The sequence below is a fragment of the Orbilia oligospora genome, assembly GCF_000225545.1.
Source record: "Orbilia oligospora ATCC 24927 unplaced genomic scaffold scaffold00109, whole genome shotgun sequence".
Lineage (NCBI taxonomy): Eukaryota > Fungi > Ascomycota > Orbiliomycetes > Orbiliales > Orbiliaceae > Orbilia > Orbilia oligospora.
Genome location: NW_011645666.1, coordinates 84,010 through 101,325, shown reverse-complemented (window position 1 = coordinate 101,325; position 17,316 = coordinate 84,010). Strand labels below are relative to the sequence as shown.

General features: G+C 43.0%; 4 protein-coding genes across 4 annotated transcripts; 1 reads left to right on the top strand and 3 right to left on the bottom strand.

Moving 5' to 3' along the window:
* Window positions 1-1,129: 1,129 nt before the first annotated feature.
* On the bottom strand, window positions 1,130-2,907 carry AOL_s00109g23 (uncharacterized protein; the record flags this gene model as incomplete). The annotated part of the gene is made up of 9 exons (XM_011126504.1): window positions 1,130-1,162; window positions 1,241-1,446; window positions 1,499-1,577; window positions 1,651-2,007; window positions 2,087-2,186; window positions 2,268-2,311; window positions 2,399-2,528; window positions 2,609-2,656; window positions 2,852-2,907. The coding sequence occupies 9 exons, from the start codon at window positions 2,905-2,907 to the stop codon at window positions 1,130-1,132; spliced, it is 1,053 nt and encodes a 350-aa protein (XP_011124806.1).
* Window positions 2,908-4,958: 2,051 nt separating this feature from the next.
* AOL_s00109g22 (uncharacterized protein) lies at window positions 4,959-6,218 on the bottom strand (the record flags this gene model as incomplete). The annotated part of the gene is made up of 2 exons (XM_011126503.1): window positions 4,959-5,329; window positions 5,414-6,218. 2 exons carry the CDS (start codon window positions 6,216-6,218, stop codon window positions 4,959-4,961), a joined length of 1,176 nt encoding a protein of 391 aa, XP_011124805.1.
* Window positions 6,219-12,228: 6,010 nt separating this feature from the next.
* AOL_s00109g21 (uncharacterized protein) lies at window positions 12,229-13,573 on the top strand (the record flags this gene model as incomplete). The annotated part of the gene is made up of 2 exons (XM_011126502.1): window positions 12,229-12,570; window positions 12,641-13,573. The coding sequence occupies 2 exons, from the start codon at window positions 12,229-12,231 to the stop codon at window positions 13,571-13,573; spliced, it is 1,275 nt and encodes a 424-aa protein (XP_011124804.1).
* A 328-nt stretch (window positions 13,574-13,901) lies between these two features.
* Window positions 13,902-14,497, bottom strand: AOL_s00109g20 (uncharacterized protein; the record flags this gene model as incomplete). The annotated part of the gene is made up of 2 exons (XM_011126501.1): window positions 13,902-14,362; window positions 14,458-14,497. The coding sequence occupies 2 exons, from the start codon at window positions 14,495-14,497 to the stop codon at window positions 13,902-13,904; spliced, it is 501 nt and encodes a 166-aa protein (XP_011124803.1).
* Window positions 14,498-17,316: the final 2,819 nt, after the last annotated feature.

Genomic DNA, 17,316 nt, shown 5'->3' with positions numbered 1-17,316 from the left:
ACCATACTCACAAGAACGGAGTACGATCTATAAACTCAGCCGCTATTATATATACCATCCTATCATGGTCTTAACTAGTCTTGTATTAAAACGCTTCGACAAGACTAGGTCTTAACATAGTCTTAACATTAAAACCCTTCCAAACTAATTAACTGTAAATCAATTATCAATACTCAGCAGTAAACCCGGTGCACTCAAATTAAATCATACTTCCTCCACCCTGCATGCATGCATGCATGATCAGTATCTATCCGTCAATCGATCTAGAATAGTATACGTAGGTTGATATTCAAATATATTCCAATCAATTAGTTAATAATTTAATACACACTATCTACCTAGATACCTAAATACTATAAATCCAAAAAAAAGAAGAAAAAAACCACCGGTTTTTATTTTGCAACCAAGGACCCGTTCCATCCACAAGCCACTATAAAAAAAAACAAAAAAAACAATAGGATAAATTTAAAGTGCATGCAATGGGTCCATGGATGGGGGGGAAATATCATCTCGAGGACAGCAATCTAGAAGCGCTAGCCCCTCATTTCCCATCTACGGCGAAAATTTCTTGTAGAGTAATATAATTTTTTTCTTCTTGTTTCTCTTTCTGATCTGATGTGATTCAAATGGATATCATTGGAAGTCCAAAATTCCACAAAAGGAAGGGAAAAACAGAAAAAAGTAATACGATAAAGACTCAGTATACACAAGCAATGAATAAACTTCAAGAAAAAACAAAAGAAAGGAAAGAAAAATTCTTAGAAATCCCGAATCATCAAAAAATATTTCCGAAAGAAACCTCCGAGGCGATATCAGTATCGCTGAAAACTGACAGCCCATAGAGAAAGTGAAGTGAAGTGAAGAGTGAAGAGTGAAAGTAGTTTTGTCAAAGCAAAGATGTAAAAATCTCATTTTTTTTGGCTCTCTCGTGTGCGTCCGTCTGTGCATTATTTCATATCCAAGAAAAACAAGGTAGAAAAAAAAGATATGTTCATCGAATCTTTTGGGGTAGTAATAATAAAAAAAGAACGCCCTTTATGTCTCGTTTCTTTCCGTCAATGTCCGTTTCTTTTTTGTTTGTCACGTTAATTGTACCTGGTATTTGCTTTTGTTTGCCCTTTCGCCTTGTCTAGAGTGGCGTATCGTTTTGGTCGACGTTATGCTGGAGTATTATCATTAATTAGCTTTTTTTTCTTCTCCTTCTTCTTCCTAGGCTATAGGAAAAATATATGATACTCACATAATCGAGAATCTCGCTGTACATCATGATCTTCCATGTGTCAACTGGGAGGTCGGCGTCATTAAAAGACCAATCGAACTTCTCAGCCGCTACGGGCTCATCTGAGGGATCGTGGTACGGAGCAAGGTATTCATGTGCTAGAGCTTGTGCGGCTGAGATTCTCTTCTTGGGATCGAAGACAAGCATTCGTTCGAGCAGATCGACCGCTACCGCCAATTATTAGCTCCACCCCTAGAATATCGGATGGGTTCGTCTCACCAGCTGGATCAGCGTTCTTGAACTTTTGAGAAAGTGGGATACGTTCACGTTTGGGTAACGACTGGACGAATCGCAGTGTCTAAGCCGAAGAAAAATATAAATTAGCGATCGACAAATATCCAATCGGAGGCATCATCAAAAATTGTACTCACATTCTCGCTACAAATAGTATGGATAACGTCCTCTGGCGGGCTTCCTAGTAGCTCTGTGATGATTGAAAACTGGTTGACGTGGTCCTTTCCGGGGAAGAGTGGCTTTCCCTCCAACATCTCCGCGAAGATACAACCTGCACTCCAGATATCGACCTCGACATCGTACTTCTGCCAGGTCAACATGATCTCCGGAGCACGGTAGTATCTTGTGGAGACATATCCGGTCATCTGCGGATCCTGGATTCGAGCAAGTCCAAAATCGCAAATCTTCAAGTCGCAGTTTTCATTTACCAAGATGTTACTTGGTTTCAAGTCACGATGGATGACACCGGCCGAGTGGACATATTTCAAACCTCTCTGCGATTTTCGAAAAACTGCGGTTAGTTGGGATTTATGGGGGCAAGATGTTGATGCTAGGGTAATTGGAACGCCTTACTAGAATTTGATAAAGGAAATATTGAATGAATTGCTTCTCGAGCGGTCTGGATGTCAATAGCCTGTGAAGATCCGTACCGAGGAGCTCTGTGACAAAGTAGCTACAGATTCCGGCCCGTTAGTACCCCGAGAAAGGATATTTTTAAGCTTCGAAGAAAGAAAAAACTCTATGTGAAGCTTACATGTCTTCGAGTGGCGAAATGAAGATATCGCTAAGACTGATAACCTAGATTGCAAATCAAACCGTCAGCAAGGTAGGGGAAAAATAAAGGTGAACAAAGCTTTATCGCCGGAAGTTAGCGGGTTGGCGTACATTTTCATGCTTCAGATGCTTGAGTAGCTTCAATTCTCTGTATGTTCGTTTCGAGAGAACCGGTGTGCTGAATGGCTTCATAATCTTTTTGATGGCGACGGGTTGGCCGGTAAGTTGGTCCTTTGCAGAGCTATTTTTGCAGGGATTCGAGGTTAGGAATTGGAGGCTTCCGGTGGTTTTAAAAAAAGTTAGGACGTGATTTTTTCTTACCAAACGAGCCCAAATGCTCCCATACCGACCGGCTGCAAGTCTGTGTACCTGTAATTTTCATTTGAAGTCAGTCGAGTCCTGCGATTTCATGGATGCCGGGATGTTCTATGGTATCGTGAGGTTGTCCCGGCTGGGGCGCCTCTGACGTCTATGACGACATTTCGCCAAAAGGAAAAGGTGGGTGGAGGAAAAATTCGCAAGGGGGGGGCAAACAGGCACAACAAACGACCAAGGACTACGAACCTGCTTGTGATCTCGAAAGTAGTGCCGAAAATCTGGGCGCGGATGAATTCTGCCATTTTGAAGGTATTTGTATGGTGGACACGGTTGATGTAAATGTCAAGGATAAGGATGAGGCAGAAGAGGAGGAGGAGGAAGAGTAGGAAAGAGGAGTGAGAGGGGGGATTGTCTGTCTGTACGTCTGTCTGTCGGTCGGTCGGTCGTTTGGTTGGTTGGCTGGTTGGCTGGCTGGCTGGCTGTGGGTTCCAAGCTGCCTGGAAGAGAAGCAGAAGAAGGAGGGGTTTTTTGTTAGTGGTGTTTGTACAGGTGCTGGAGGAGATCAACAATGCAATGCACTACGACTGCAACTACAGCTAGCAACCTCGTCCAGAGCAAGATCAGGATCAGGATCAGGATCAAGATCAAGATTAGGGCAATGAAGGAAGAATAAAACGAGAAAGAGAAAGAGAGAGAATAGAAAAACGGGAGGAAATGCTTACTCTCCAATCGGCCGGTGAAGGCTCGTTAAAAAAAAAAAAAAACGAGTAGATCGCTTTGTCTGCTGTGTTCTCGCTGTTTCGGTCAAAGCCAACTAGACTATGGACTGGCTGGATGGCTGACGGACTGGGAGGCAAGATTCAAGCTAGGTTGAGGCAAGAGTAAGCTTAGGTTTGAGCCGGCGGGTGGATCTTTCTGGAAAGGTATCAACGGGAGGGAGTTGTTCGATGATTAGAAGAGATTGGAGTTCAGAGAAGATCTTAAGAAGAGGTGAGATAGTATACAACTGGGAATTGGCTTTTTGGGAATCAATTGTTTCTCAAAGTTACCAACTTAACAGCCGGGTCTTAGAATAAAAGGTTTAAAAGAGAAGAGAAGAGAAGAGGAGAATAAAATGAACTGGCTGGTAGTCGTTCTGAATCAATCGAATTCTAACCCTAATACGAGGAATGTAACTGTGATCCACGCAAACAGCCGAAGTATCTACTACCTGCTAGTTTTTATATACCTGGGTAAATGTAAATGGGATTCGATTTGGATTTTGGGGAGGATCGCAGCTATCATATACTATCCATCCATCCATCTAGCAGACCAGACGAGCTCGAGAGGGCGGGGGAACGGCGACGATTCTTTAAACCCTCAGCTACATAGCTAGCTCTACCTAAGCTACTCGAGTACATACATACATACTTCCTTACGTATCCAAGGTTTTTCCACCCTTCGAAATTCGAACAGGAAAGAGCCCTGTCAGTTTTTGTTTGCAGTTCTCTCGATCTCCACCGCAAAGTCTGATGGATAAATACTAATCACGATACACGTGAAGCCCAATGCGTTTAATGCCCTTGTACCGGTACTTTTTTTTCTCCTTAGCTTCACTTACCTTATTTCAGTTTTTATTTTTTTTAGTCAAATCCATCGATGACGTCGTGGCGTTTTAAACCTTGTCCCCACCCGCAGTGCTGCACGGCTGGGCAGGGCATCAATATTGGCATGGGGCTGGTCCGACCAACCTGCAACATGCAACAGTTATGTAACTAGCAGGGCACGAGCATGAGCTTATACTGTAACTACCTACTTAACATACCTGTGAACCTGCGGAGAACAACTTGGATTGGACGAGAAAGACCCCAGGATTCTCCGCATGATTCGTTCCCAGTCCTGGAAGTGGAACCGTAACTGCAACTGGAATTGGACCTGGAACTGGGCCTGGACCTAGAACCGGAAGCTCAAGACTTACCTCGAGCTGTTCCTTGGTGGCGCATTAACCCTCGCTTCTACATACATAATATACAATTCGAACAGGATGGACTGTTTACGTCAGAGGTCCATGCGCGTTTTATTTTCTTTCTTTCCCTTTTCCCCGGCAGCCGGTCCCTTTTTCATTTCCTTGTTCCTGTTCCCTTTGCATTGCATTGCTTGGAGTGTGGAAATAATACAACAGGCCAACTCTTTTCTGCTACATGTCTCTTTGCATACATTCTACTTCTTGTTTTTTATTTACGACATCGACTTCATCTATTTTATTTATTTTTATTTTATGTTATTCCTTTTATTCTATTTTATCTCGAATGCTAACCATCAAAGTCTAACAATAAAAAGCCACTAATCCAGAACATCAATTCCAGAATGTATCTCACACAACAGTCACCCCAACCTCAACCCTCAACCGATGCATGGTCCTAACATGCACAACCACAACGTCAATCACCGTTCTCCCCGGTCTCCCAGCCCTAAAGAACTTCTCCCCAGGTCCTTCATCATCACCATCATCCAGCACCAACATGGAAGTCAACCCCCAATCCCTCACCCAAAAACACGGTTTCCCGTAATGATCTCTATCCTGTCTAACCCGAACCACAAATACATCACCAGAACGGACTATTATATTCTTTCCAGACTCGATGAAACAGTCCTTCGGAACGATTTTTTGTGGTATCGTGGCGGGAGTAGCAGCGAAGTGGGTGTCTAGCTCTCGAGCGAGGTTGAAGAATGGGATATTTATATCTATACATTTATCACATAAATCTCAACGGTTAGTATATATATCACATCAGGGGTAAAAGAAAGGAGAAAAGAGAAGAAACATACCCCCCAAAACCTTCAACCTCGCAAAAATCGAATATCTAACCCAACTAATCCCATCCCCATGAACCGCATAATGTCCAATCCCCGACTCCCCCAACGGTTGCACCGATTTCACACCTTTCACCTTCACAACCTCCCCAAGTCTCCTTCTAAACATCTCCTCCGCCACATCCTCCCTATCACATTGAAAAACCACAATTCTCCCACAAACTCCACTAGTAGAAGTAGTAGTAGTAGTAGTAGTCTTTAAATACCTCCCCGGAATCTCAAACTTATAAGAAACCCCACAAAACTCATTTCCAACTTCCAACTCTTCCTCCGGCACCACAAGGTCTTTAGCACACGTCGCATCCGGTGCGATCCCCAGGCATATTTTAAAAACCCCTGATATGGCGGATAAGGATATATCAGCATTCGATACCCGACCAGAATATACAAATCTAGGTTCCGTATCCAACGTTCTACATTTTTGAAAAATGCCGTCGTCGTCGTCGATGATAGAAGAACCAAAAGGATATAGACTTGGTCTGCGAGAGTCGATGGAGTGGTCGTTGGAGTTATTAATAAGATTTTCACCATCCATGAGGTTGGATAATTCGTCGGTAGACATGATTTCGAGAGTATTCAGTGATGATGATAGTGATGATACCGGTAACTCAGCCATCATATCTTCTAGCCTCGGCGGAGGACTGTTTGTATATCGATATCCACCTTCACCGATTAACCCAAAATGTGGTCTCGCGATCAATACTTCTTCTTCATCCTTCGAATCAATATCCGGCATCCAACCAGTAAAAACGTCCCCCATAGTCTATAACCGTTCATAAGAAAAGAAATAAAAAATAAAAAACAAAAAATAATGATAAGAATATACCACTATAAACGTAAATTTGATATATCACCGAATCTGAAACAGAAACTCGTGTTTAAAAAATAGAGGTCTTCCCTCCCATATGTAAATCTTTCTACAAATAGAGAAGTAACCGTAATGTCTTTCCAAGGTAATTCGCGATCCATAAAGGGAATATGCATGAATATCAATTAAAACCCCCCCACAGACCGTACCCAATCGCATGGTAGCGTACCTCGCGTGCTTCGCAGATCGGTAGATCGATCATCGTGGCATATGCGCATGGCATTTATACCTGTATAAGCTAGTTCCCTAGTCGACGCGGGTCTGGACTATTGACAGAGCGGGCCGGCAGGGCAACTTACGAGGTAGTTGAACAAGTACTCAGCTAGTCAGCACTCGGGTAGTCTACCTTGTAAAGTATCAGCAGGTATTTTACTCCGGTAGTTTACTTGAACTACCTTTATGTACCCTATCTTTTGGCTACAATGTACACCTCCGCTTTTCTCCAGGTAAAACAACCCCACCATAGATCTGAAATACATAGCATAAAATCTGCTACGATGCTACATAAAACCTCTACCAAAACAAATCGCTTTCGAAGTATCAAGTATATACTGTCCCTACCCTATTCAGTCTCACATTCAAGCTCCCTTGAATTTTCGCACGTTATTATACTATAGCTCAGTAGCTACCTACCTAGCTCGCCACAGTCAACCTCCAAGACCAAGTCAAGCTTAGGAGCTCACCCCCCAAGTCTATCCCCGCCACTAAAAACCCCTCCATGCATGCATTAACCCCCGCCACCAAGAGGTACCCAAGTACCAGTACAACAGTATTTAACCCACCCATAGTCTACATACCCAGTTTTCACATAAGCAATATAAATTAATTAAAGACTAAACCCGATTTAATCCACATGCGAAAACGTTAAACTTATAGTGATACAAACTTAGTTGTCATTGCTTCGAAACACAGTTTTTAACTTAATTAATGCACCCGACATGGAAGACGTCAATTTATTGGTATTGGCAGGTACTGGTAATTCTAATGCTAGTTAATGGTAACGGTAATGCTAAAGCTAATAATGGTGCTAATGCTAATGATAATGCCGACATTGATGCCGATGAAGGTACAAAATGGATTTCCTCCATAGCGTTGGTTGATTCTTGGGACTTTATTTTAGTCGTCGTCGTAGCCACATCATCGATCATAAAGCGTCGTGGTATTGGTATATTTCATAATAGAATTGCTAATGCATTTAGAGCAATGGTCTGGAATAAGAAGAATAAGATAAAAACTGAGGCACATTCTAGACTATAACTATACTTCATGTACATGTCTAGGGTTTTCCAAACCGATTTCAAAGATTTTCCGACAAAAAATGTCTTCATGAACTATTCGTGATGCGTTGAGATAAATACCAACGTATTAGATTGCGCGCGGTCCATTTATAATTTTATATGTTTCGAGGATATATCCCATCGAGGAGACATCCCCTTTATATTCTCCTTTGCACTAGCCTTGAAGCCTGTTAAGTAGCTAGTAGTAGTGGTATTGATTGAATTAGAACCTGCTGATTACGTAACATCTGCCCACCAACAATTTGATTGATAGAATCAACCTTTCGAAGGCAAGTGCACGTAGAGATGAAAGCTAGAACTAAGTGAAAAACTAAAAAATAAATCTAAAAACTAAACAACTTTCTTTGGACGTCTTCTCTTCTTTGGTTCGGAGTTCGCTCTCGAGGCCTCGAATTCTTCCACCAGTTTAGGGGCATTGATATCCTTAAGTGACACCCATTGATTCTCTAGATCTCTTCGGCTGGAAGCTCCTTCCATTGGACAAGAAGAATATCTGCAGATTGCTAGTGATGATTCGACCGCTTTAATGCCTTTCTCTTTCTTCTCTTTCTTCTTTCCTAGCGCCTGTATTCCAAATCCTTTTCCAGAACTCAAATTTGTAGTTCAATAACATCAGCCACCCCGGATCCCCGTCACATCTGATCGACAAAATGCCACAGCCAATAAGCTCCTGGTAGGATAGCCACATCTTTCATATAAATATCTTTCCAGCTCAAAGATGGGTGAGTGTGATAAATGATTCCTCAAAGTTTATACCGACCCCCCAAAAAATTGCACCCAGCCCCTCCGCCTATAGAACTAGAACCTGAAAGATTCGCCAATGTAGAGGTGCTGAAATGGTCCTTCAATTTTCTCGCTGCCTCGAACTATTATCCAAAATCGACAATGGTATATATGTTCAAGTCAAGAGGTGGGGGGTTTCTTCAATACCCCGGGTGGCAACTGCTTTCTAGTTTCTAGGATGAGAGGCTGAAGCTTCTCATCGACAGTACGGGCCATGACCCCTTGGATCTCGCGCTCAACGCTGGGAGACATCTCCGACAGCTTGAAGACCTCGGTTCCGATTCGAAGTCTTCTAACAATTGCTTTGCTTTGTCCCGGGCCAGAATTAATTCGGGGATTCGCGGTCGTATTTTTTTGTGTGGGGCTGTTTGTATCCGTGCACGGGCTCGCTGGAGACGTAGAGATTTGAGAAACGGTATCTCCATTAATACTGAACCTATGGAACACGATGTTCTACGGCCGGTCGTGATGGGTCTTGCTTATATCTTAGATAGTGTATAAGTAGTAGGTATAGGTAGGTAGGTAGGGAAGGATGATGTAATGGTAAGGGGGGACGTGAGCGTTGTATCCTTCTGTAGAATATTTATACTTTACTTAGATAGCTACAACTACTTAGTAATATAGTTGCTTTTCCCGGTTTAGATAGCATAATTATTATCGATTTTTATGCTACCAAATTATACACAAGTAATTACGGTGAATATCACGATCATCTTGCTGGTGTCTTCTAGAACTTTGTGGGAGACTGTAGACATGAACATGTTGGGGGGGGATTTGAGAGAACCTTTTGGAAGAAAATAGTACTGTTATGATATTCTCAACTTTCTATTCAAGTGTCATATTCCACCCTTGTATACCTATACCTAATATTCTCATGCCATGGTCCCTAGAACACTTCGTATCGTATATACGGTACTGCCTTACCACGTTTCATGGGAGTATATCTGTGGTATTTTAACTAATTTTGCGTTGCCCTCCATATAAATACCCATGACTGGCCCCAACCAACGGAACCAGCCCCCAACCTTCTTTCAGTACCGAAGCTTAGAACAAGAAATATTATCACTTTTGATGGAGATGTCCGCAAGATAGTACAACTAAGTATATTTTATATATTACCTACCTCTTATATAATATCCTTATTGATCACCAGTCTCGACCTATCGACGGCGAGACTACGTCGATGGTATAAATCGCCAGAAACAAACTATTGAAGTACTTGTGTATTTCACGCGATGGTGTTCTTGAAGCCATCACAGAGTACCTAATATGATCAGGACGTCGACGTTATCGATGTTATCAACGATGCCGTCAAAAAATTCGGTAGCACCTGATAATGAGACGCCACTGGAAAAAAACTCTCGAAAATGGTATGGGAAGGTGTCCAAGGGGCACTTCTCCAAAGTAATTACCTATTCAACATGATTTTCTAGCTTGGCTATCAGGCTTGTGGCATTTCGACATCTCATAGACTCCGAACTTGGGTAAAGGTGAAGGAAAAGTAGGCATGTATTATCAGCTGAACTTGCCTGGCTTTGAGGAGCAGCAGGAGCAGCAGGAACAGGCTCTCACCGAGCAAACAGAGGAATCAGATCAAGAAAAAACGGTGGATCACGATCACGAACCACCCAAGCATCACAGGCACACAAAGCCCAAGGACAACCATGATGTAATAGGTAATAAGACATATTTTTAAAGATCTATACGGCTATATGTGCAAGGTATTTAAAATCAGAGCACGCCCCAGTCCTCGCTTTAACTTCTCCTTATTTACTATTTCACTACCGTCTTACGTATAGGACCAACCCCCACCTTCACGCTTCGGTTCACCGAACTGTTCGATATCACACTTTGATCTCAGACTTCAAAAGAGCAAGGATTGCAAATGAAACAATCCGGAAACCGGAGAGCAACATGTTTGCTTCTCGTACTTCGACGTACAGAACAGTTCATATGCTAACCCTTAGAATAAAGACTCTATAAAAGGTAAGAATGGAGCTTATAATGATAAAATACCCTCTGATAGCACTAATTTTCTTAACTTATTTCAACCAGAGAACTGACAAATTTACATCTAGTTTCCTCAAGATCCACCCGCTAGGTGTGTAGGTGAACATGCAATCCCGCTTAGCGGCACACGTATACATTCGATTCTCCATCGTAAGCGGAAGTGTATACGTAATTGGGAAAAACAACTAACTATATCAAGCCGACTACATCGACCCCAGATGGACCAACCAAGGGCTTGGACGAGATCGTATGAATGCGAACCGTACCCAAACCGCCCCCGCACCATGAATTCACCACCCATTCCCTTTCTTAAGGATTTCTTTCTCCCCTGGTTCTGGGTGGCCCCCGATACCCATCCAATTAGTCTTTTAGGACCCTGCCACCCTCAGATACCTAGTTCACAGACGAGGAGCAAGAATCCGAGAGTGGCCAGAGTGACCATGAGAGACATTTCGCGTCAGTTTACGACGACTCTGCCACAGTGTCAGCTACAATGTCAGCCCCACCCGAGTATAAAAGCCCGTCAGCCCCGCCTGGGTACGTGAGCCCCCCATACGAGGGCTGGCCTGACATCGATAATATGCCGAGATCAGTTAAACAGGCAGTTCGTCAGTGGAGAGACGGGAAGATTGACAACTCGGAGTTGGAATCGCAGATTCCCCTGTATATCAGGCAGAAGGAGGATGGTAGATTCTCAAATAAGGCCCGAGTAGACCTCTTTCTCGAATAAGGCCCGAGTAGACCTCTTTCTCGAATGGGGTGTCCGAGCAGACATTCACCAGACGGATCTTCTCAGCTTGTTCCGGGGTAGGCTTTGGGTAACCTTCGGATAGTTCTGCGGGTAGTTCTGGTTCTGGCGTAGATATAGGTGCATGGTTAAAAAGATAATAATATCTACGACGCTATCTCAATTACACAAGTGACCAGATATCCACTTTCAGATGCACAATAAAAGGCAAAAGGGCGAGAGAGTAGTATTCTTCTGCAGTCCATCTCGTGTAATGAGAATTCTACTGTGGGATGCGATCATAGCAATAATTGTAAGTTAACTAGATTCTTTTCAGTCATATAATCATATATACTTCACACTCGCTGTTTCCTCCCCCTTCTTTTGTTTCCCGCGAAGAAGCTATGAGGAATAGTACAGCTAGCTAATGGGTGTAATATATTTATAGAACCGGCAAGGCGCCATCTTTCCAGTGGGTCAATATATATACAAATAGTAGATTGGAACGTTAAGATTAAAATGGGTGGAAAGCAGCACTGGTTCCAGCTGGATCCAGTTTATGAGATAAGTGGAAAACGATGGATTAAATGAAACCGGCGTATTGTATATATTCTCGAGATGTATAAAACCCTCTAGCTTTTTCGGATTTGCAGTTCACTGGACGGATTATAATTATAAACGTCAAAATGTTTGTTGGAATTTACCTGCAGGCAAGCTGAATTGCAAATCTTGGCTTCTGTACAGAGCATTAACTACAGCCTAAGTTCGCCGATAGCTGATCGATAATAGAGTATCTACAACCCCCAACGGAATAAATAGACATTCTTTTTTTCAGTATTTGAACATCTCGAAGAGCTTCTCGTCAAGCTAGCTTGGGTGACTAAAGCCAATGAATCTTTTCCAAGAGGTACCTAATATTAATATTCTGTCTCAACTAAAAAACCCGCACGGCCAATGATAACCAGATCAGATCAACAGGGGCGCATTTAAAGTATTTATTCGCGCCCGCCGTCAGTGATATCATCCCGCATCCACATTTAACACCTCCCAAATCCTAACCCAATACAAAACCCAATGCAATGCAATGTCACCGCCCTGCCCCCCCTCACCCGCAACCTTCCCACAATCCACCCCCCCCTCTTCAAACCTCCTCATCAAAACCTTACTAACCCCAATAACCCCCCAAACCCTCACTTTAACAACCGACATAACCCACCTCACCACATCCTTCAAAACCCGTTACTTCCGATCAAAGTCCGGTCGAGAGGCATCGATATGGGTTTTCAACCGACTAAAATCAATAATTACATTAAATCCAAGTGAGATCGGTGGAGATGTGGTTAATGTCAATGCATCCGTGGAATTGTTTAATCACTCGTGGGTTCAACCGTCTGTTATTGCGAAGGTGGTAGGGGGTTCTAATACCGTAAATACCTACTTACCTATCTACCTACATCCCTTGGGTACTTATGTTCTAATGAAAATAAATATGTAAGACAATAGTCCTCTCCTCCCACATCGACTCTCTAAACCTCCACCTGCCGCATTTCCTCCCAGCACCGGGCGCGAACGACGATGCATCAGGAGTAGCAGCTTTAATCTCAATATTCCAAATCATAATATCCTCCAACCCACCTATCAAATTCAAAAACACCTTGGAATTCCATTTCTATTCGGCGGAAGAACCAGGGTTCTGGGGATCAACCGATGTTTTCAGCAGTTATAACAAAATGTACAGAGATATACATTCCGTCTTACAATTCGATATGATCGGTCGAATCCCCCCTACGAATAACAAACAGAAAGAAAACGATAATATACAAAAATCAAAAGGAGAAATAGGAATTGTTAATGACTTTCTCGATGAAGGGTTTAAGAAGTATATCAAGTTAATAGCGGGTGAATATACTGGTATTAACACGGTGGATACATATTGCGGATACGCGTGTAGCGATCATGCTTCTGCTATAAGATATGGATATCCAGGTGGGCTGCTAACTTCTGGAAAACTTGAGGATGGATTGGCACGGGAGGATGATGTTTCACATACTAGGTATGATACGATGGATAGATTGGATTTATCGCTTATAACGGAGTTTGTGAGGTTTGGAGTCGCTTGGGGGGTTGGATTGGGGGTTGCTGATATTAGGATTGATAATCGTGGAGGAGGGAGGGTGGAGGATGGGAGGAGAGGGTATTTGTGTGATAATGGGTATCCGGATGGATTTATGGGTGGGGTAAGAAGGTTTTCGGCGGCGAGAGCGGCTGATCCTTTGGGGATTGGATTATGGATTTTGATGTTGGCGGTCATCTTGGGGATTGCGAGGCCTTGGGAGGAAGTTCCGATTGTTATGAAGATGGGGAGGATGGTTAGAAGGGGGGTTAGGAGGGGGTACGGGGTGCTCGTGAGGAGGGAGGAACCGGATTAGATATTTGTGTGTAGAGAATATCATGGTATAACATTCCCATGATGGTGGTATATGTACTCGTCATGATGATACTGCCTATTATTGACGAAGTTCACGAACTTTTGTCGTGTCGTCGAGTTTGATGCAGACCGCCCCCTCGATATACCCGGATTTTAGTCGGGCCACTGTCCTTGAGATAACTGTCTAATATCATCGGGACCTAAGCACGAAGCCTTTAACCATAAAAGGCCAATAACCCAACTTTCCATAGCAGCAAAAAGTGTATATACCATTATCCATCACCCCCCAAAAACGCCATAGATAAAAACCCCACCCTCCATCCATTCATTCAGCCCTTCAACTTCGGCCCAGCAACATCCAGCCCTTCCAATCCTTCCATCGGATCCCCTCCACCACCTCCACCACCAGCAGAAGAAGAGGAAGCAACCCCCTTCGCCCCCTCCACAGCCTTCCTATCCTCCTCATCGACCTCATGCTTCTTCAACCAACCTTCCTGTTCCCAAACCGCAACTTTACTTCCAAGACCACTTTCCACCCTCCCGGCACCACCTTCCCTAAAACCCAAGTTCTTCGCCTGACTAACCCTTATGACCCGTCCGAATAACTCTGCTTGGTCAAAGTTATCGATTGCGGCAGAGGCATCGATGGCATCTGTGAATTCGACATAGGCGAAACCTTTCGGTAATGATGTGGATTTGTCGAGAGGGAGGTGTATGTCGGTTATTGGACCGAAGGGGAGGAAGAAGGTGTAGAGGGTTGAAGAGGTGGTTGTTGTGGGGTCTAGGCCGGCTGTTTTTTGTGAAATCGATGAAAAGGAAAAGGTTAGTGAGATGTGTTTTTTTTTTTTTTGGTAGGGAAGAAGTAAGGACTGGTTGGTTACGTACTGACGTAGATTGTGGCCTTGACTCGTGTTTCGTCGGACATTTTGGACCTGGTAATTAGATGAGATCGAGAGGTTTTTGGTTTTGATGTTTTGAGGAAGATCGAATTCGAAGAAGAGGGAGCTTAGCTTTGGGGTGATATTTAGTATATTTTTCGCGTATTGAATTGGAGCTTGTCGCCGACTAACGACCTGCACGTCTGGTCTTGGCGAAGTATTATACGTAACAACTTAGATGCACTTTAATTCTAAACCACCATGTGCATGTGCACTAGTTATTTGGTACATAGCAAGTCCTAGGTGCCTACTCAAAAGTGTCTACCGTTATCTTATATACTATACTATTAGCTATTATAATGAAGTCTCCTTAAGTACCTCTTAGTTATAAGTACAAGAAGTATCACCAAAGCTGATGCTCTTAATATTACAACAATAGCAACACAATTAAGTTTACAAATTGATTGCTCCTGCACAGAACCGAATCGCTAGTGTAGTTCACACTCCAATTGTGATCGTAACTGTAACTTTTAATACTTATGTCGGAATGGCGGAGCTTCAAGGGGTATCTAAAAGGATTAACTAAATAGGTAAGTTAATACAAAGTCATTAGATGTGTGATCGATGTATGGATATCATCGATCCTAAATACTATATGAATATCGTCAAGTTTTCCCGACACAGGATCGACCTGTATATATGAGTAGTACCTATAGAAATGTGAGATATATAGATCACATGCCTGGTGTATGCTTTTTTTTTCTGTATATAATCACTCATTATTACTCTTAGCTTAGCTCACTCCTTTTAGATTACATCTCACCTTCCTTTAGAACTCTTTCTCTTTCGTACCTCCCATTACCCGTAACTCACAATTGGTGCGGTTTATGTGGAGTAGTTTGGTGCTACTCACTACCTAATGATGGAAGCTCGAACCTGCCGGCGGTGAGAGCTGAAGTCATGGTAAGTATGAAGCATTAGTCAGTTCTGTTACGTGTACGTTGCTGGCGTTACCCTCAAGATTTGGGGTCTTGGGTGCAGCCCTGACATCAGTGCCCACAATCACAAGACACACTAAATATATCATACATCCCAGGTGGTTGGAAAGACCATGGAGTACACGACGTAATCTCTATAACCCACCTCGAGCCCGCGCCAGATGGAGGAGACCCATTTGACAGGCCGAAGACTTTCGAGGTCCCGCCCGTCTTATATTCGGCATTTTGCAATCTTAATTACTAGCTACCTATCTATACATCCATCAATCCACCCATCAATCCATCCATCCATTGGTATCCCAAAGCCTCAATCCAGCCTCACAGGTCCAATTCTAAGTCGATAACATACCAACGCTGTCACTCGAACGACTAGAGAATGCAGTACAGAACACCATCTCATCGGAACAACTTCAAAGACGTCGAGTCCGGTTTGATGCAATAAACACATCACTAAAGAATAAATTCCTTGAATCCATCGCTCCAAGTGAATAAAAAGAAAAACATCCAAGGTATCACAGTCCCCCCAAGAAGTAATAAACCCGACAAATTGAATAGAGCTAATGAAGTTGAGGAGGTATAGAAGAGTTTCTTATAACAAGATAATTCCAAAATCTTAGAATCCATTTGTTTCATTGTATACACGAATGCACTAGAGATTTCACCACGTTTCTCGGAAGAGCCGGGAAACTGCCTTCTAGGCCTGGGTAAGAGACAAGCACACCGTCTAGAAGTCCTAGTTTACTGATAAGCGCATCTTTTCAGATGTCAAAAGATTTGCGGATAAATACAAAGAATCCTCATAAGAATCCTACTTTTTTTATAGCGTCGCTCGATAAACGTTTCACTTCTACCTTCCCCAAAACCGAGCTCTAGCCGAAACTTCGTACGAATTTGATGAGAGATAAAGGTCTATGACTAGAAGGAAACGGGAAATTTTCATGGAAGCAACAGTTTTAATAGACGCAATACATCATCCGAATACTACTAAGATTATATACGAGGCATCTCTTCAGCCACCGACGAATACAAGTTGCCAAAAACTAGTATGTGGTTTTAAAATCCCTTTTTTTACTTACCCTACACAACTATTCTGAGGCATTACTAATATATATATATACTTTAGCAAAGGCCGTGATCCCAGGCTTCTCGGATAAGGGAGAACGATCCAGTCATCACCCTAGGTGATCTTTGGGCTACAGGCAGCTTCGTTTGGTGACATGTTTGCCAATAAATGTACAGCTACGATATATGTTGTTTGGGTTGAATTCAATTACTTTACATGCTTTCCTCCGGCCGAAGGGGGTTCATACGTGGACCTGGACTCGTCTGTAGGAACCTCAACCGCGTAAAAATCCTTCTAGAGAGACAATGGTGTCCATAATATTATATTCATTATACTCACCTTGAGCCTGCCCCAAAAAGAACCAGGCCCGTTTGATAGCCCCACGAAGTTCTCCCAATTGAGACTGGAGATGTTCTAGAGCCCATTCGTAAAGCACCGGCCCGGGAAACAAGTATCGTAGTTGATACCTTGTCGAGACTGCCGGCTAGACTAGAAAAAACCCGGAGGTTCGATGAATGGGTGAAGAACCCCTACAAACAGGGTTCGACGAGAAAATAGGATTTAAGCTTCTTTCAACATCAAGAAAATATGCAAACGTCAAAAACGTTATTGAAGTAGAGTGTGTGGAATTGGTGTCACTACTGAAAATAACATCAACGACGAATACCACATTATGTCATCAAAACGTTTATCGCAACGATTCCCATTTATTGTACCTAGGGGAGCTGAGGATTGGGATTTACATACACGACGGATAAAGGATCTCTTTAGCGTCCAACATGTTACAACGTGAGCATGCCGCCTC